Raw genomic sequence first — 21,585 nt, 5'->3', positions numbered from 1 at the left:
CGAGCTCCACAGTTTGGTGTGTACGAGGGAGTGATGGCTGGTGCGCACAATATAGTTTGGCTGCGATTCACAGTGAGAGGCAGAGACTCAGACAGGATGAGCGGCTGAGAGCATGAAGAGAAATAGCGGCACTAAGACTAGGTCAAGAATGTATAACATATATGTATAAACTATAATAAGTAAAGGGTAAAAACCTAGAGGAAAAAGGAGAAATAAGAACGTGAACATAAACGACGTAAGGCGTGAACCCGTGTAACAGTTTGTGGAGCCGTGAACCACGTGTATGAGTGTTAGTGGCTGGGTCTTACATAAATATTTTTTATTAGCAAACCTGTTAAATGAGAAATGCAACTGATGTTGAAGTTTGGTGAAAATAGATATAGAAGATCGAATATTAGCTTTTATGAGCACACTTGCAGTAAAAAAAATTGATAATAGGGAGAGCATGAGAATGTCTTTTTCATAATTGATAAAAAAATGACTTTTTTACAAGTTTGGAATTAAATAATTTCCGCTATTGAAGAATTTTAGATGAGTGATTTTACACGACATTGTACTCTAAATTATTAAAAGTGATACATTGTATCGAAACTTAGAATGGAAATATTTTGTGAAGATCTTATTGTCAATATTGTACATGTACAACGACTCACCTTTTTTTTTTTTTTATAATTGAATGAGCACAATTTGTCAGATTTTTATAATTACAGTAAATATAAAACATTTGAGATGTAACTTTTACCTTGTTTTCTTTATAAATGACATGTAAATTAATTAATCTTTAGATGTATAGAGTTTTCCTCCACCATAAGAAAATCAAAGTAAATATGATATTACTGATAGCTTTGGAGCTAGTAGTGGTCGGCCCTACGGCCACTAAGGGGAAATTAAAAAAAAAAATGTAAATTGGCTGGAGGACACAAGTTTGCCTTGTTTATAAATGGATAATAGGTTGTTTAAAGTTCTTGAAGGACGTAGAGCGAAAGATAAAGAGAAAGCGTAGCAGCTGAAGGAAGTGGCTGATAATATTCCAAAGAGGCTAGCTAGGTGCTCAAGAGCGCGAGGATCATATATAGACCTGCTGCTATATATATATATATATATATATATATATGGAGAGTTATGATCTTCTCATGCAATTAATTCTCTTTTAGTAGTGCTCGTGTTAAAAAGAATTCGTTTTACTATCCTTAAAATGAAGGATCAGACATATAATCTAAAGTTTAAAATATCTATTTAGAACACTGTCACTTGTAATCTTTGCCAGGTCTCGTTCTATGTGTATGGTGCATATATCATAGGTCCTATGATATACGACTCCCTGTTTTTTCATTGTTTTTCTCTTCTACAACTCGAGCTGCTTGTTTTTCCTGAAAATGTTTATGATATGTGCATGTTTATGTAGGAGATCACAATACAGATCATGCAAAGAGTAGTGACCACGTGAATTGATGCTAATTAAAGCCGTATGTCAAAGTTCCGAGACAGAGTAATATGCTGACTAGATCATGACTTGTTGCTGGAAATTAATCAGCTTAAATCTGATATGAAGTTGAAGTAGTTCAAGTGTTTTGTTACGGGTGATTCATGAAGCTCGGTACACTGAATTTTCAACTTGAAAATTCGAGGTTGTTAAAAAGTGTAATTTTCTCAAAAAAATGATATTGATAGCTTTGGAGTGGTCGGCCCTACGGCCACTATGGGGAAATCTGCCTAGTTATGTATCTTCGCTGTTGAGCACCTCATCATGATATTCCAAAGAGATGCTCAACCAGCGAGAGAGGATCATAGACCTGCAGCTATATACGGAGTTATCTTCTTATGCAATTAATTATCTCTTTTAGTGCTCAGAAAAATAATCCCTCTTACTATTCTGAATATGAAAGAGACAGATAATCTAAAGTTTAAAATATCTATTTAGAACAGTACTGTCCCTTGTAATCTTTGCCAGGTTCCGTTCTGTGTTTGATCTACCGCAAGTCTGGCTAGCTATGATATTTGCATGTTTATGTAGTTAAGTCTGCAGCTACGACTGTGCCTGTTTTTCATTGTTTCTCTCTTCTACAATCTCGAACTGTCATGCATTCTAAGTTTAAACATGTTAGTTTAACAAAGCATTCTTGGAAAGCGGATGAGCAGCTTTGTTGCCTTCTCTTCGTGAAACTGATCAAGCCTTAAAAGATGTCAAGAAGCAGTTGAACTTTTTTGAAGATTGGTCGGGAAAAGAGATTTTTAGTCATTGATAAAGATTTTATCGTTATTCCAGTGGGATATATATATATATATATATATATATATATAAATATATAATATTAATGGCTAATGACCTTGATTACATGATCTATATAATTTCCTAGTTGAACTCTTACGATTTCGATAAAATTTTAGAAATCTTAACAACCATAGTGCTAGTGGGAGACTTACAAAAAAAAAAAAAAAAAAAATCTTATACGAGCAATTTCATGATTGAGCTCTTAAATTATTGTTGTACGTGAAATCTTTTGCTTTCCCAGTCATAAATTCACGTGATGGAATTCATTTTTGTGGCCACTTTTATCTTTGGATAAGATATCCTTTGTCTGATCATTTGCTTGACATTTGCTTTTTTGTTTCTGCAGACCTCATGTGTTTCCTTTTCCCTGTTTTCGTCTTTTTTGACTCTCTTTTGCTGGCACACACTTCGATCGTACTCTAAATTATTAATACTGATACATTATTTTGGAAATATAAAAAAAAAATATCTCGCTTAGATTATTTGGCAATCAACTCACATTTTTTAATTGATCTTAACGCGGGTTGAAATTCGATATGAGTACTCTATGTATGTCCGTTTTTCATAATTAAAGGCTATTTTTTTCAGTTTTAATAATTTGATACATAAAGGATAAAACATTCAATTGGAGTATAAATGTATTGGCTACACCTTAATTTAGGGTTGAAAACCGATGGGTTCGACTTGGTTTCGATGCCAACTCGACGCCGAACCGACTTCTGATATGAGAGTAAAAAACCGACCAAAACCAATTGATTGGAGAGAGAAAATCGATATTATTGATCTCGGCGTGATGTAGTTTGATTCCTCGATCTGCCATCAGTGTCTCTGTGATGGAAGAGGAATGCGCCGCTGTTTATCATGAGAGAATAGAATAAAGTTGCAGATGAAATGGAGAAAGAAAGAAGACGCAGAGAAGAAGAAGAAGAGGGGCAGGGGTTTATTAAATCCATTTTGAAACGGCGTCGTTCCATATGTTTTTTTTTTTTAGTTTCAAGGGAAAAATAAGTTAAACGACGCCGTTTTATATACATATATTTTAAATATATATATAAAGGGTTGGTCGGTTTAACAATTTTTCAAGAGTTTGAATAGGTTGATATCGATTTTCATTAATTATTGCCGCACACCGACCAGTTCCTTGCCGGTTTTAGCTGATTCCTGATTCCGGCAACCGGTCTGATCGATTCTCGGCCGGTTAGGCTGTTTTTGTACACCCCTACCTTAATTGCTTAAATTGATTCTACCTTCTTGTGCTTGTTGTGTGCATAACATATTTATTTTGTAGAAAAGTAATTTTAATTATAAAAAAATTTTATTAAATTAAAAATTTATGTAATTTTATATAATACGTTAAATTATAAAATTATTTTTATTATAAAATTTTTATTCTATAAAAAAAAATCGTATATGTTGACTTTTATAATAATGCACTACTTTATATACCACAACGAGATTAGAAATCTTTTACTTATTCAAAGTTAAAAACATTATTTTTATCCTTTTACTTTCCTTTTGAACTGGAGAATCGGAGATGATATTTTAGTTTATTTTGCAGACCTGTCGGGTCGAAATAATTTGCGTTTCCAACGCTTGTTTCCATTTTCTATTTTTTTTTGTCCTTTTCCCGCGTGGTTTCCAATTAGAAACGTCAAGGAGCCCCGGCTTTCCTCGTTGACGGATTCATCCCTAACGGACGTTAGCTCTTATAACAAGAACGCAGTGAAATAAAGGCACTTTCCAGCTACGAGCAACACATGACATGACACATGCAAACACATAAATTTAAATTTCTAGAGACCATTTCTTATAAGATGACTAGTACTAATGAATTAAAATTAGGTAGATTCATAAGGTTTTTTTTTGGTTTTAAATAATATGTGTTGAGATTAAAGTTAAAAAATTAAATAAAATATTATTAAAATATATTTGTTATTATTATTTTTATTTTGAGATTTGAAAAAGTTAAATTATTTATTTTATTTTGTATTAGAAGTTAAAAAAATTATAATAATTAGATGAGATAAGATAAAATATTTTTTAAAAACAAACGAATTCTCAATTTAGATTTAACAATTCAAACTAAAATTAATTATATCACTTCGTTTTTTTTTAATTTTTATAATTAGAGGATATAATATGTCACGTGATTGATAATTTATGACATAAAATTTAAAACATTAAATAATTTAACGTGCAGAAATTTTTTTTTTTTTCTTTTTTTCCCGTTTGAAAAAATCTATAGCTTTGGTACCGATCTCTTGGTGGATCTATGTAAAAAAAAAAAAAAAAAATGGTCAGGAAGACAGATTTTTAGTCATTGATAAAGATTTTATCGTTTTTCCAGCTGGATACGTGGTTGCTGCAAAATCGACCGATGGACATGACCTCATGTTCTGCTGTCGTAGCCTTGTGACTCGAGTAGCTTGAATTCAAACTGGTATTTCTTGCGTTTTTCCATCCCAAAGAAGAAAATAAAATTCTTATGGTTCAAAATTATGAGAGGCGGGGTTGAGGTAGGTTACCTTGAATAGGTTTGTGTTGAAAAAAAGCTAGAGTTTTTTAACTTTTAGTTTGGGCACTTCACAAACAAGTAAAATTTTCTTTTATATAATAAAGAGTAATGTTACTTATAGTCGTAGAATGCATAAATATCGTACAGTCGTTTTGAAAAATAATAGAGTCTATTATTAAAAAAATATTTTTTTTCACGTAAATTTTATATTTATTCATTTTTTTCAAAACGACTACATGACACTTATACACTCATAACTACAAATATGATTTTTATGTAATAAATCCTCCTACCTATCGGTAACTAATTTTGTTGATTTATGTATTTTTATTAATGCTTCTTATCATCTACCGTAGGTCCTTTTCAACGGCATGTTCATCAGGCCAGACTTACAAGAGTCTCTGTATCACCTTGGTTTACAAAAGAACGATAAGTTATTTCGGAAGCACGGATCAGAATACAAAAAGGTCAGCCATGGCTTTGCAGGGAAAACTTTTGCAACAACAACTAGTGCTGCTACTGCTAATTAGTATTGGTGCCCAGCTAGTTTTAGCAACATCGACTCAACCGGCCACTAATTCGAGCTGCAACCGCAGATGCGGATCTTTTAATATCCCCTACCCATTTGGTACAGGTGAGGGCTGCTACCTTGATCCATCTTTTCTCATCATCTGTGACCACTCTTTGAAGCCCCCAAAACCATTTCTGGGCGTTGATAATATAGATGTCCTCAACATCGCCCTTGATCATGGTGAACTTCGAGTCTCAAACTTGGTAGTCCGTAGTTGCGACAACTGGCCAGTGTATGATAATCAGCCTAGTTACCGCCGCTTCTCTGCCTTGCTCAACTTGTTGAGTTTTCGCATCTCACATACGAAGAACAGTATCTTTGCTGTCGGTTGTAACCATTTTGCCTACATAACAGACTCGAAGGGACATGTAAATGACTATAAGTACATTGCTGGATGCATATCGTTCTGTGACAACGGTACCAGTAATTTAGTTAACGGCTCTTGCTCCGGCCTTGGTTGTTGCCATTCTGATATCCCGAAAGGCGAAGCAAATTATAATTTAACTCTTATAACCCTTTATGGTGGACTCACCAGTCTCACCCAATCATGCGGTTTAGGTTTTATAGGGGAAACACAGGCATACAACTTTTCCACCTTAGATTTTGAAAATTTAAACACCTGGGCGAGTTCTAAAGTCCCTGCACGGTCTGTACCCGTGGTGCTTGATTGGGCAATTGGAAATAAGATGTGCAAAGATGCTCAGAAAATGACAAGCTATTTATGCAACGCAACGTATAGTAATTGTTTCGACTCCGGCAACCGTCTTGGGTATCTTTGCAGGTGCTCCCCAGGTTATAAAGGGAACCCATACCTTCCTGATGGACAAGATGATAGTTGCCAAGGTAACTAAGTATTAATGGTGTTCATTCATTTTACTTTATAAGCCTTTTCTTTTTCTTAATTTCAGCTCATTTTGGATGAGCAAATTAATCTTTGTTAAATGAGCAAATTAATATATGGTACTCGTGTTTCAGATATTGATGAGTGCAAAGATCGTTCGAATCATTGCAGTGATACTGCAAAATGTACCAACACTAACGGGAGCTACACATGTGCTTGTCCCAAGGGATATGAAGGCGATGGGAGGAAGCCGCCTGGAAGAGGTTGTAGTCGAAAACCCGGTCAATTCAAGATCATCATTATTGCCCTGGGTATGTATAATATACATAGGAATGGTGGTATTACAGTACTACTCATCTCTTTTATTTTCTTTCTTCTTGTTAATTTACTAATTACTACATACATGCATGATAGATTTGGTTTCCCAATTACCTCACTCACTTCCCATGCAATAATTATAATTTGGTCTGAATGAACCATTTTGATTAATGCAAAAGTCTTTTAAGATAAGAAAATTAATGTTTTAAGATGGGTAAGTTAATTTGTAACCTTAGCTTTAGCATACAACGCGGTTGAAATCCGCTAATGGAAGATCTTTGCTACTCCAACAGTCACTAGCTACATCAAGGCTTTAAATCTTTCTTCTTTTTAATCCCGATCACTAGCTAAGTTAAAACTCGAAACTCAACTATACTCCTAATTGTAGGACATTTTTATATATTACATATTGAAATCTCAACTTTATTGAAGTCTATGTTAGTGACTGATCAAGGGGAAATTCAGATACATTCTATGTGGTCAAAGTGCATGCTTGAACATTTACAGGTGTCTGCTTGATAAGCCTCTTGATCTTGGTTGTGGGAAGTTTACGGGTATATTCGGTAACGCAAAAAAGAAAGCTCATAGAACTGAAACAGAAGTTCTTCCAACAAAATGGTGGCCTAATCTTACGACAACAACTCTTGAGTCACAAAGAATCTGTTGAGCCAACCAAAATCTTTAGTGCAGAAGAGCTTGAAAAGGCCACTAACAACTATGATAAAAGTAGAGTCCTTGGTCATGGAGGCTTTGGAACTGTTTACAAAGGAGTTTTATCAGATGACAGAGTGGTTGCCATTAAGAAGTCCAATGTTGTTGATGAGAGCCAGATTGAGCAATTTATAAATGAAGTGCTTGTGCTTACTAAAACTAACCATGAGAATGTGGTTAAGTTAATAGGTTGTTGCCTTGAGACCGAAGTACCCTTACTAGTATATGAATTCATCACAAACGGGACACTTTTTGACCATATTCATGATAAAAACCTTTCATCCTTGCTCTCATGGGAAAAACGTTTGAGGATAGCATCAGAAATTGCAGGAGCCCTAGCATACATACATTTTGAGACTTCTATGTCAATTATACATAGAGATGTGAAAACTACAAATATACTTCTGGATGATAAACACACAGCAAAAGTGGCTGACTTTGGAGCTTCAAGACTGGTTCCTCTTGACCACACACAATTATCAACCGTGGTGTTGGGAACATTGGGATACTTGGACCCAGAATACTTTCATACTAGCCAATTAACTGAAAAAAGTGATGTTTATAGCTTTGGTGTTGTCATTGCAGAGCTACTAACAGGTGAGAAGGCAGTTTCCATGTTTAGGCCTGAAAGTGAAAGAAATTTGGCAATATATTTTGAAATTGCAGTGAAAGAGGATCGCCTACTTCAAATTATTGATGATCGCATTCTCAAAGAAGGTAATATTGAGGAAATAACGGAAGTTGCTAATATAGCAAAAAATTGTTTAAAGGTAAGAGGGGAGGATAGACCTAGTATGAAGCAAATAACAAAAGAGTTGGAGGGATTGAGACTTTCAGAAAAACACTCGTTGAAAAGGGTTGATTCCAACACACAACAGACTAAGCACTTGCCCATTGCACCTACAGAGTCTTTGGGAATTGATTTTGACATCGGCAGCTCTTCTATGAGTACTATTGTTGGGGATGACAGCATGAAAAATCAAGTACTGAAACCAACAGATAATGATGGTAGATAATTTGTTCATTCTCATCAAAGGTTAGCATAGCCTATCTCTCGTCGACATTCATCATGGTCACTACTCATCGCTAGCCATACACACTCATCACCTACTAGTGCGACCTTACAGCTTTTTGGCTCTAAACCCCCTTCTTTCCTCCAGTTGATCTCTTCCCACGGCCCCCTAGGTCTCTCTCTCTCTATAGATTCTTCACATGCTTTCTAGCTAGCTTCACCATCTTTTCTTGTCTCTCTGACCTCCAAATCTTGAACAATAACTTTCCGGAAGTTCATCTTTTGGGATTTCTGCTCAATGAAAGGAAATTCGGTCTCCTTGTATGCATGTTTTAGGATTGAAAGAATGTGATCACATAGCAGCTTTATCATTTTCATGTACGACGTGGTTGAGTGCTGTCATGATATGTATATATTTCATATTCTCTTTTGAGTGATTTCAATGTAACGTGATCTATCTATCATGTGAGATATTCAGTACTATTGATCATTAAAGCTTTTGTGAGTATTTAGTGAAATGAACTATTAGCCTTTTCACACTTTACAATTAAAGCTTTTAGCTAAATCCAGTAGTATCGGTCCTAATGGACCTCACAAATTACGTCGAGACATGCACTTTCTGACAATATTCATCATCAATACCATATATGCACAAACTAAATACATTATATTAATTGGAATGCGTTCTAAAAGTACGTGTTTATGATAAAATTAAGGTTGTATTTAGATGTTGAATTAAAATGATAAAGTATTGTTAATATATTATTTTTAAATATTATTATTATTTTAAAATTTTAAAAAATTGAATTATTTATTATATTTTTTTATTAAAATTTTAAAAAATTATAATAATATATTGAGATTGTTGAAATAGGGTTTAATAACCGAACGTTATCCTTATCCTTGTGGCCCATCCTTGTGGCCCATCAAGAGAAAAGCATCTTTGCTGGCCGAAGACTTCTTTTCATGTATAGTCCTTTTCCCTTTCTAATTTAATAATTAATTTATGACTGAAATGGAAAGAAAACAGAATGCTTCAATGATTGCTCCATCGTGGAGTCTTCTATACCCACTAATAATTTTGTCTTCGGATAAGATGTTTTAATTAATGTATTATTTATTCCGAGTTTATACTTTAGACTTCTTTAATGAAACTTTTATTTTGGTTTTGGAGTCAATTGACCAAGAAAAGGCACGATAAAAGTTACGTTTGAATTTTGAAGTATTTGAGAAACCTATATATTGTGAAGGGCTAAAATATTCCAAAGGTTACGTACGTAGGATCATAGATTATGGCCTAGCTACTGTGAATGAAGTCATCTAATTCATCTATGCAATTTCCGACGTAAGGTTAGGTACGTAGGATCATAGATTTTAGTGCAATTTTTTGTTTCAGTTATTGATTATGGGAAATCTTATGCTTTTTCAAAGTTATAATCATGATTTTCGACGTTATTCCTACTTTTGCCTTTGGCCAAGGGATTATTTTTTGACCGATCATTTACTTTCTCGTTACGAAAATGCTCTCTCCCCGTTTGGGACTATGCTACTGTTGAAATTTTTGATTTTTTTTTTTGATTTGGTGATTTAGTAAGTATTTTTTTAATGATATTATGAATTATTTTTTTTAATATTTTGAAGTATTAAAAAATACATATAAAAAAAAAAAACCAATTGCACTAGTGGGAAGTCTCAGTAGTGGTTGTAGAGCCACTAGGGCTAAACAAAAAGCATGTGTACTCGACCCGGCCGATTGTTCTGACCCGACTTGTTTTTACAAAATTTGAAATCAACTTTGGGTCAGGTAATCAGGTATCAGGTAATTGTGTGGACAGAACGGGTTGGGTCATAATAGCTAATTTCTGGTCAACTGAACAGTCCTAAGAGCCACACCCATATTTTTATGCTAGCTAGCATTTTTCACAATCCTTGAGTGTCGAGATTCTTTTTATGGGTTTTCTGTTCTTAGTTTAATTGTTTCAAATTAACGTAATTATGTACATAACATAATTAACATACTTAGTTTGTAAAAATATAAACCAAACTAAAGTTATTAATGGTCTCGATCATTTTGCACATGCAGAAGGTAAATTGATTCCTTACATGCGTAGCTTCCCTTATTTATCTTAGCATCCCCGCATGTCTTGTTTCCAACTGCCTAATCAAACGCCAAGGGTACAATCTCTTTATTCTTTATACTTCGAAAATCAAGGCAGGACAATTTGTATGCTTTTTCATCAAGTGTAAATTTGTAACTATTTTCATCTATTCTCTCGGACAGAAGCTGTTGCTCAAGCTCCAAACATTTAAATGAAACTCCAAGGACAGAAGCCTGGCAACAACCAATACCAGAGAAAGAAACGTTGATGGCATCGTTGGCATTGATGTTACAGAAAGCTAAGCATCTAGTTAAGAAGTATTTTTCGTGTTTAGAATAACCTCCAATATATACATAAACGCCGTTGCAAACAATTGTGATCTTGTTTTCCCTTAATTTCTAAGATACAAAAATTTGGTCGCTTTAATAAGGTAGAAATCTGGGTGTAGTTGATAGTTACAACTTACAAAGACCTCGGATGCTGTTGAAATGCATCTTGAGTAGGGAGTAAAGCCCAATATGTTTCAGCCGAAGACCCTTAAGAGAGGTCCAGCCCACCCTTCCCAAAACGACATCATTTTGGGCCCCTGGACCCCTTAAAAATCCCTTTTCACCCTACATCTTTCTTTGCCACCTCTCTCTTTCTCCGTGTGCCATCTCCCCTACTTTCTCATGAGCCCCTCTGCACCTCCCATGGCCGACAGCCTCAGCCCCTTGTACGCTGCTCTACGCACCAATCGCACGCACCCACACGTATGCTGATCATTAGCTACTCATCTGCCACCTAGCTGTCGTCCACCACCACCAACCATAGTCAAGGACTCTGTTGTCTGTGATGGGCTTCTCAGCCTATAAATAGGCTGAGACCCCTCCCACTCCAACCATCTCCCTTATCCCTTCCTTAGGCTGTCACTCATCTCTCTCTCTCTCTCTCTCTCTCTCCTTCTTTGTTTTTCTCTCGACTGGGATTCTGCTGCAACAATCTGCCACACTCCTGCACACACACACACACCACCGTAGATCCTCCACCTTTCAATTCATGCAACGACGACCACCCATTCACTCTCTCTTTTCCTCTCTCGGGAAGCTCGGCCCTTTTTTGGTCTGAAATCCATAGTCACCGTCGTCGTGTTGCGCCTTCCACAGCGAGTTACCCTCCTTCTCGATCTCACTATCTACGTCAAACCTCCCTCCACCTTCTCTCGTGCTCTCCTTCACTCATTTTCTCCCTTTCTGTTTCATCTTCGTTGCAAGAATCCCTGTTGAGGTCCTCCACACCTCAACACCGTATGTCGCCTGAAGCACCTCTGCCACTTGTTCTCATTTTTCCTTTTCATTGAACACCCATAACATCTCTCTCTCTCTCCCCCTCTATGAGTCATTTTCATAACCCTAGCCTTGCCAACAACCACCACCACCACCTTAGGTAGACTAGTCTCCACCATCTTAGCCGCCTTCCACTTTCCCTTCTTATCTCTCTATCCCCATCACTCTCTACTTCTCCCACTTCTCTTTGACCCGAGCTCTCCCCTCCTAAAAATCTAGGTCGTCGACCACCCAACTTCAGTCAGCCTTCCCTCCCAACTTCTGTCTCAGTCGCATTACCTTAGTATAGATTCACAATAATAATTGTTGTTTTTCAAAGCAAGAGGCCAGTTTTCATGATCCATCCAAGCTCTTTGTTCCACTGTCTAGCACCACCACTAGTACCTGTGTGACAACCACGCCACCTGTTGATAGGAACGCCCACGACCAGCCATAAAGCTCGGGGACGCTTCGATCATCCATAAATTTTACATCCACACTATAAGTGACTCTCAGATTAACCTTGAAATAACTATAGTTCGAAATGTTAAATTGTGAATCTTGTTTTGAATTGAGCACAATGTGTAATGTTGGGATAAACTCTGTAGTTTTGGTGAGGCTGTGTGCCATATGAAGCATTGAGATATATGTATGGTGTTGTGATGTACCATGTAAAGTGCTCTTCCTACTATTTAAATGCCTTGCTTTGTATATTGAATAATGTTGTTGTATGTCTTACCCTATGTAATTAATTGCTACTATTTTGGACTGCCTCATAAGTTAAATATGTAAAATTTCTAGTTCCTGTACAAATGGCTTATATGGGAAGCTTGCGTTTTGTGACTTGAAGTCGAGATGAGATATTCTCAATGGAGCTCCTCCGGTCACTTAGCAAAGCATAACACTGAGTGAGTCGGAGTGACATCCAATGGATTGTTGCTTGGCAACAACGAGCTTGGGCGAGATGGTAACGCTCTCAAGTTGATGCCATTGCCTCTATGTTAGTGGAGAGTAGAGGATACTTGGCTAAGCACGTGTTTGGCGCGGAACTGGGTGTCTCTTGTTATAAAGTTACACGCATAATTGTTACATGTGGTGTAGTGAAGAAAGCCAAGTTGTATATTGGATGGTCTATATTGGAGACCATGATGCACATGTTAATAAAATAATTATTTTCAAAAACAAAATAATGTACGCAATTTTTGGGTGGCTCCAAATTGTGTTGAGAATCTTATCGGATCTTTATGTTTGTATAATTATAATTTTAGTTGTATTAAATGTTTGCATAACTTCCATTTTCACCTGCCTGTACTTTGAGTGTTAGACTAGTTTCACTTGCTTGGATTTTCCGAAATCTCATCGTGGTAGTCTCACATGCAGTACTTCCACTCTTCGAACTATAGATTTTTATGCAAATGATAGGTTTGGTTATGGGTACAAGTATAGAGGTCTAGCTCTGCAAGAAGAGTGAAAATCAGGGTTTTCCCCTTTTGTAATTGAGTGTTGTTTTTTGGCTTTTTGTAATTATTGGATGACTGTAATATTCTTTACTATTTGATTTGAAGACTTGTGACTTATGGATATTTGGATTGTAATGAACTTGAATTTGTTGGTATTGGTAGTTAGATTTTTTTATGACTACCTTTTTTATTTTTCAGCTACAAATTAACGATACACATTTATTGAGCATGTAAGCACACACTTTATTCTCATATTGTGCGAGGGGTGTATGACCTGAGAGGCCAACTTCCTGGCATTGTTGCTGCTGCCAAATCACAAGTGAGGGCCAAGGGCACCACATAGAGACCGTTTTCACTACTGCATGCAACAAATCTTTTGGCCTTTATTAGCATCGAAGATTTTGCCAACCATAGCTACGGAGTTTGAGATTTGCATTTCACCATCAAGGGTTTTCACAATAAATTAGAAAATGTGACTATGAACCTCAATGTTAGGCTTCGAATCCCTTCTAATTTAAAAAGGAAAACAGTATAAAGAAATTCTTAATAGTCTCAAACTATATGAATACAACAAAATCGATACCTTATAGTCTCTAATAAAATAAAAAAACCTACAAAATACATACTATTTTAATTTCGACTTTCAAGATTGAATGAAAAATAAAAATATAGGAAGGGCTTAATGCCCTGAAGAAGAATACAGATGCCCAACATCGTGCCCTTGATTCTGAGCTGTCCAATCTGAAGAAGTGCTTAGAGTCTCAATTCAAAACACTTGAAACGGAAATGACTGCCTTACGCAGGGAGGTCAGCAATTAGCTAGCAGCATTGACAATGGAGCTGTAAAAGAAATCGCACAGGCAATACAATGACGAACCCGAATCATCTTCAATCATTCACCAGCACCAAGAAAATCGTAAGGAAGCTTTTGGAGATGTAGTTCCACGATCAGTCTGAGTGAAGTTTCCATCATTTCAAGGGGAATATCCTAACGGATGGATTTATAAGGTAAACCATTTTTTAAAATTCTATAATACCTTAACCCAGCATAAGTTAAGATTGGCATCATTCCAATATGGAAGGGCAAGCATTAGTGTGGTTCCAAAATATGGAGGAAATGGGTGCTTTCACAGGTTGGGATTCATTCATTTGTGCTTTGTCAGTGCGCTTTGGCCCTAGTGCCTACGATGATCCCATGGAATCACTAACTAAATTATAACAAAACTTGTCCAATCGACTTAGAGGATTGACAGAAGCTTTGAAACTGACTTGCTTTCTCAGTGGCCTTAAAGACGAGATTCGGGTACCGATTTGGATGTTTAACCCCCCTAATCTCACAGCTGCCTATAGCCTTGCAAGGTTGTAAGAGAAAAATGTGGCCCTAGATAGAAAGTATCACCGTACCCCTATATTATCCTCCAATGAACCTAGACTTCTTAAAACACTCGCTCCATGCATTTTGAACCACCCAAAGGGGTTGTTAAGCCTTCAATACCAGTCTAGAAAATCAATCAAGCACAAATGAAAGATAGACGTGATAGAGGATGGTGCTATTATTGCCACTCCAAGTGGGGTCCGAGCCAAGTGTCAAAAACCGAAGTTATATATCCTTGAGGTATGGGAAGATAGTGGTAAGAATGACATGGGGGAAAAACCAAAATTAGAATAGTCAGTTGCTGCCTGAGACCTCTCTACTGTAGAATCTAATCTGGAGATATCATTGCATGTAGTCACGAGCTCCCTTAACCCAAAAACTATAAGGGTCAAAGGGAAGGTGGGGTCATAGTGGACTATCATTTTAATTGATACAGGTTCCACACACAATTTTCTTGATCCTGTTGTAGTGCGTAAGGGCCAGCTACCTATTAACCATGATAAAAGGGTGAAGGTTAGGGTGGCTTGTGGTAAACAGCTCCTAAGTGAAGGGGAAAGTGTGCAAACCAAATTTAATATTCAGGGAATCAACTTTGTTGACAACATGCGTGTTTTGGTGTTGGCGGGTTGCGACATGGTGCTAGGCATCTAATGGTTGAGGGGATTAGGTTCTATCCTATGGAAGTTTGAGAACCTCACAATGAAGTTCAACCACCTCAACTAGGCGGTGGAAATTAAAGGTTTGGCAGCCTCTAATCTTATTGAGGAAGGGGCTAGGAACAAGAAGCACAAGTTGGAAACCCGGGGGGTGTTGTTACAATTATTACATGAACTAGAAAATGATGAGCCACCACAAGAAATGGGGCTGGTACATGAGTTGATCCAAGCCTATTCTGATTTTTTGTTGTACCTAAAGGGTTACCTCCTCCTAGGACACATGATCATGCAATTACACTATTGCCCCCAAACAGGTCTAGTTTCAGTCTGTCCTTACCGCTATCCTTATTTTCAAAAGGATGAAATTGAGAAGATGGTGAAGGAGATACTAAACTCGGGGGCAATCCGACCGAGTCAAAGTTCTTTCTCCCCCCCGGTGTTGCTAATCAGAAAAGCGGATGGTACATGGCACATGTGTGTCAACTACAAGGCATTAAGTCAGGTCATGATTAAATATAAGTTTCCTATTCCTATGGTAGAGCAACTTATGGATGAACTACATGGGTCTAAAATTTTTTCTAAGCTGGACCTGTGTTCTGGATACCACCAGATTCGTGTAAGACCCAAGGATGTGCCCAAAACAGCATTCCGAACACACGAGGAGCATTATGAATTTTTAGTGGTAACTAACGCCCCCTCAGCCTTTCAAAGCCTCATGAACCAGGTGTTTAAACCTTTTCTCCGAAAACTTATATTGGTGTTTTTTTATGATATATTAATATACAACAAGAGTAAGGTGGAGCATGTGGAACACTTAAAAGTGACCTTGGAGACCCTGCGGCAACAACAACTATTTTCAAAACTATCGAAGTGTCGGTTTGGTTATAGTGCAATCACTTATTTGGGACACCTAATATCAAATCAAAGGGTTCGGGCAAACCCTGATAAATTGAAGGCCATGCTGTAATGGCCACTCCCAAATTTAGTTAAGGGGCTGAGAGGGTTTTTGGGCCTCAGAAGGTATTACTGGAGGTTTATTCGTGGATATGAGGGAATAACAACACCTCTAACTCAGACACTGTGAAAAATTTTTTTTGAATGGACAAGTGAGGCACGAGAGGTCTTTGAAAAACTAAAGGCAGTAGTTACACAGCCACCTGTGTTGGCCTTACCAGATTTTTCCCAACCTTTCACCATCGAGTGTGATGTCTCAGATGGAGCAGTGGGGGCAGTACTTATGCAAGGGGCAGACCTATCACTTATTTCAGTCAAAAATTGAAGGAAAAGGCATTACAACTCTACATATGAGAATGAGTTGTTTTCTCTTATTTTAGCAGTGCACAAGCGGCGTCCTTACCTATTAGGTCAGTCCTTTACCGTCAAGATTGACCAAGAAAGCCTAAAATATCTACTAAACCAAAAAGTTGGCACCCCTATGCAACAAAAATGGTTACTAAACTATTGGGCTACAACCTTATTGTTGAATACAAAAGGGGAAAGAAGAACCACGTGACTGATGCACTTTCCAGGAAAACAGAACCAGTGGAAACTCTTCTCTATTTACTCTCTTTTCAGACAGTAGATTGGTTGATTGAGTTGAAGATGGCCTGTGAAAAGGACCTATAGTTTTAGGAACTAATTTCCAAGCCCCTACCATCTCACTATATTTATAGAGATGGCCTGTTGTTGTACAAAGGCCAAATATATGTACCAGATTATGAGCCTTTCAAGACTAAACTGTTAGAATTGGTGCATGGCAATGCTTTGGGAGGTCATGCAGGTTATGATAAAACCATGCATAGGGCTCAAAGAGAGTTTTTCTGGTGGGACTCAAGGCAGATGTAAAGAGGTTCATTAGGGAATCTGATGTTTGCCAGAGAGTGAAACATGAAAACAATTACCCTGCTAGACTCCTACAACCCCTACCTGTGCCATCCCAACCATAGTTACACATAACCATGGATTTCATTAAGGGCCTCCCCACTTCACAAGCATATAATAGCCTATGGGTTGTGGTGGATCGACTCATCAAATTCAGCCATTTCACACCCATCTCCCACCCATACACAACTAAACATATAGCCCAAGTCTTCCTCAAACACATATTTAAGCTACACAGCGTACCCTGAACATTGTTTCAGACCGAGACTTAACTTTTACTAGTCACTTCTGGCATGAATTATTTATGTTACAGAGAGTACAAATGGTTTTCTCAACAACCTACCACCCACAATCCGAAGGCCAATCAAACACAGTAAACAAGAGTTTAGAGAATTTGCTAGGCTACTTTGCTAGAGATTAGCCAAGGAACTGGTCCAAATGGGTTTCCTTAGCTGAATGGTGATACAACACCAACGTGCACTCCTCCACGAAGTTGTCTCCATTTGAGGCCCTTTATGGGTGCCCCTCACCTCACGTCAGGAGCTACATAACTGGGACAACAAGCAGTGAGTTGGTTGACGAGGAATTAAAAACTAGGGAATAGATGATGAAAACTCTCAAACTAAACTTACATTGAGCCCAAGAGCGAATGAAAAAATATGCAGATTTGAAGAGATCAGCGAGATAGTTTATCATCGGGGAATGGGTATATCTTCGCCTACAACCCTATAGGCAGACGTTGGTGTCACAAAGGAGGGACCTCAAGCTAGCTCCGAGGTACTATGGTCCCTTTCAAGTGTTGGAGTGGACTGGTTCAGTGGCCTATCGTTTAGATCTACCTCCTCCAGACAAGATCCATGCTACTTTTCACGTATCACAATTAAAGAAAAAAAATTGGGGCAAAGGTCACTCCTTTTGCTACCTTACCACCCATCGACACCGCAGGAGTCTTAAAGCCAGAGCCCGAGGAAGCTATAGCCCGTCACATGGTGAAGAGGAACCACAAGCCGTGCACAGAGGTACTGAAACGATGGCAAGGGCAAGGACTAGAAGATGCTACTTGGGAGACTAAACGAGTGTTGAAAACCCAGTATCCCCACCTTGTAGGCAAGGTGTTCTAACGATGGGGATTTGTCACAAGCGACGGGACTAGGAGGAGGAAAGGCAGAGTCTTTGGGGAGGCCTCGAGAAGGAACATAATGAAGGCAAGAAGAAGTCTAGTCTGAAGCATTTTGGTCAAAAGGGTTAGTGAAGTGCAGTGGGTTCGTAGCCGTTGGATCCTGCAAGGGGGATGCAGATGAAGCTCACAGGTGGAAGCAGAAAAACCAGTCTCACATATGTAGCGGAAATTTCTCTTAAGTCCTTTATCATTAGTTTACAACTTTACTGGCATTGACAATTGTACTGTCTGTTATATCCTTTATTAGTTGTCATCATCTCATTTTCTGTTAAGGCCTCTATTGTATGTATAGGCAAACACATAGAATATTCAGTTTTTATGCAAAAAGCACTATTAAGTGATTTTCCTCAATTCTCTCATCTTCTTCATGTCGTATGAATCTGGAGGCTCTCACCCTCTAAGTGAGAAACTCCATTTAATTCCCTATCAGTGTGTGTGAAGTGTTACATAAATATCCGAGGAATCAAAGGCAAGCCTAATCGTCCCATCACAAGGTGTCAAGGTCTCTCTTACCATTTCTTTGACAACATTGTTTGGTTCAGTTTCATTTTGTAGGATTATGAATTGATGTTGTAGATATGGATTTAGAATTTTGAACCCAGCTTTGTCTTGACCCTATTCTGTATTTGGTACTTCAACACTCAAATAGTATATGAAAATTAAACGGTAGCTGTTTCCATGATCTAGACAAGATTATTAAATCATGCATGCCAACTCAAGATCTTGATTGTACTACAAGCTTTGAAACTACAGAGGTTTCGTATTGACACATGTAAGTAGGATTCTTCATGGAAGAGGGTGAAGTTTTGAAATAAAGCATGATCAAAATATATTGTCAAGTGGAGTTGGGTCATGTGTGTGTGTATACTCTTTTACAACACAATTCTTGGTTTTTTTTTTGGCAAGTAGGGTGAGAATAGATTGTAGGTTTTAAGGGGTTTACTTAATGTTTTCAGAGTTCTTGTTCTTGATTTCATGGGGGAGATTGTTTGGTCCTGATCCTGATATTACTGGTTTTAGTGTGGTTCACAGTTATTTGGTGGTTTGCATTTTTTTCTTTAAATATAATTTTTTTTTCTTTCTTTTATCATAATAATCTTGCATAAAGGAAAGCATTGATAGCTGTTATTAGATTAAGACAACCTTACATTTTCCTTTTTCTTTTACAAGTTTGATTTTCTGAGCACAGTTGCATTTCGGTCAGGCAACATGGCTTAGTTTTAGTCAATTGGTCTTTCTTAGTTTTTGTATTTTCATTCTTTGCATTTTATTGTTTCATACTTTCATTCATTTCGCTGAATTTTTTACTGTTTTTATTTGCAGTTGTATGATTAAACTACAGCAGAAGATCAGTGAAAAAAGGAAAAAAAAACAAAAAAAGGAGGAGAAAAAATCCTGAATCAATTCCTTATATTATATAAATATATAAGAATGATCCATCATCCTCTCCGTTTTGTCCTTTTTTTCACGGTTAGCTTCAGGTTTAAACTAATTAACTGATATCTTTCCTTTCCAGACATTTCTTAATTTGAGACTATACATTATTCATTGAACGCATGAATTTTAAGTAAATTGTAAGATGATTTATTAATTTTATGCATACTGGGTGCATGTAATAATTAATTAGTCACAAAGAGTTCATTTCCATCTTTAAGTACACGCCCATACCCAAAAAAAAAGGGGTTGACCCGAGAATCCCGTCGTTGCCAAACACAGATGTGCGGGTCAGTTCGGGCTCAAATCCCCTGAACGGGTTGGAGGCCTATGCATGATGAAGCAATTAACACGTACAATTATATAATATGTAGTACACTAGTGTTGGAATATTGCATGGATATTTTTATATGAAGCAATCACGAATAATTTTGGAACCTAGCTACCACCAATTAATTGAGTACTACTTAATCCTAAATTCATGTCACGAGTTAATATGTTGACATGACCAAATTAGTTACATTAATTAAAATGCAATGCGTAACTGTTACAATAATTAAGCCACCCAGATTTAATTTCCAAATTATCTTCAACCTACTACTACTCATGGGCATCTTCGATTATGGTACTTATTAATCGTCACCAATTGATTAATTATGGTCATAGATAGGTGAGGATCATCATAGTTCCATAAACCTATATATAAACTTGTAGTAATCATATTAAGTTTTAATACAAGCTTGATCACTAGAAAAAGATCGAAGAAAATTAATAAAAACAAAAGATAAAGCTGTACTACTCCTCCAATATTGCTGAAAAGTTCTTAATTTTCTCAAAACATATTTCCTAGCAGCCCAAGCTTATGGGCAATGCCACGAGTAATATCATTGAATGTCGAGATGTGACTTTGTGAGAGCCATTACTGCTCAACCCGTAACATTGTATTTTTTTCATCTGAACCAACCAATTAACGACGTACGGCGTCCTTCATTGACTTGAGAAAAGTCGGAGACGTTGAACTGGTCAGCCTGCTTATATAAGAAAATTATCAAGCAAGAAAAGAGAAGGGCTAAGATAAAAAATTGGGATATTGAAGTAGTCAATGACTTCCCAAGAGGTACATACGAATTTGAGCTGGTTTCTAGATTCTGTTATAACAATGGCGGAATCTCAATCACAGTTTCAAATTTTAGGTATGGAAATTTCGGTATGAAAATTCTTAACAAAATTAAATTTCGGTCAAAAGGTTTTAATTTCTTCTCCAAAATTATTTTGGGAAAATTTTTTTTTGTCTTAATTATCTCAAAAAGTCTTTTGAATAAACTAGTAAACTAGTACGTACGTACCAAACCCAAACGCGTGGCCAGGGTCGGTCCTACTGACAGGCTTGGAGCGGGGAAACTTCTCTCGCAAAAATTTAGTGAATTGACGTAAGTTAAATTGAGTTGAGATAAGATGTTAGAATATTATTTTAAAATTTTAAAAGTTGAATTATTTATTATATTTTATGTTAAAATTTAAAAAAATTATAATGATGAGTTCAAATAAATTGAATTTAATTTGATATCCAAATGTACCCTTAGAGTAAGTTTGAGGTATAATTGTACAGGAATTAAAATTTTATTTCATCTCATGTTATTATTATAATTTTTTTAAATTCTCACATAAAATATTATAAACAATTCAATTCTTTTAAATTTCAATTTAATTTTTTTAAAACTCAAAACAATAACATTTTAAATTTTTATCTAAAATTAAAAAAATCTATCTTACTCTCCAAACCTATTCTTAAGGGCCTTTGACCCTCAAAACTAGATTTTCTAGTTCTGTCCCTACGTGTGCCATGTTCGATCTACAGTGGATTAATTATTTTTCATTATTATTCACTATTATTTAATATTTTATTATTAATTTTTCGTAACTATTCACAGAATATTTAAAATTACTTCTTTACTG

At 36.7% G+C, this 21,585-nt stretch overlaps 1 protein-coding gene across 1 annotated transcript in view; it reads left to right on the top strand.

Annotated features, from left to right (window-relative positions):
* Positions 1-8,770, top strand: part of LOC108990529 (wall-associated receptor kinase 2-like) — a 329,567-nt gene extending 320,797 nt beyond the window's left edge. The window contains exons 2-4 of the mRNA XM_035690553.1: positions 5,144-6,201; positions 6,334-6,510; positions 7,025-8,770. Of these exons, the coding sequence (XP_035546446.1) occupies positions 5,262-6,201; positions 6,334-6,510; positions 7,025-8,244 (2,337 nt within the window). The 5' untranslated portion in view covers positions 5,144-5,261 and the 3' untranslated portion in view covers positions 8,245-8,770. The remainder of the gene's footprint in view (positions 1-5,143; positions 6,202-6,333; positions 6,511-7,024) is intronic.
* The last annotated feature ends 12,815 nt before the right edge of the window (positions 8,771-21,585 follow it).

This window comes from Juglans regia, chromosome 6, assembly GCF_001411555.2.
Source record: "Juglans regia cultivar Chandler chromosome 6, Walnut 2.0, whole genome shotgun sequence".
Lineage (NCBI taxonomy): Eukaryota > Viridiplantae > Streptophyta > Magnoliopsida > Fagales > Juglandaceae > Juglans > Juglans regia.
The sequence above is the reverse complement of the archived record's forward strand: the minus strand, read 5'-3'. Positions and strand labels throughout refer to the sequence as shown.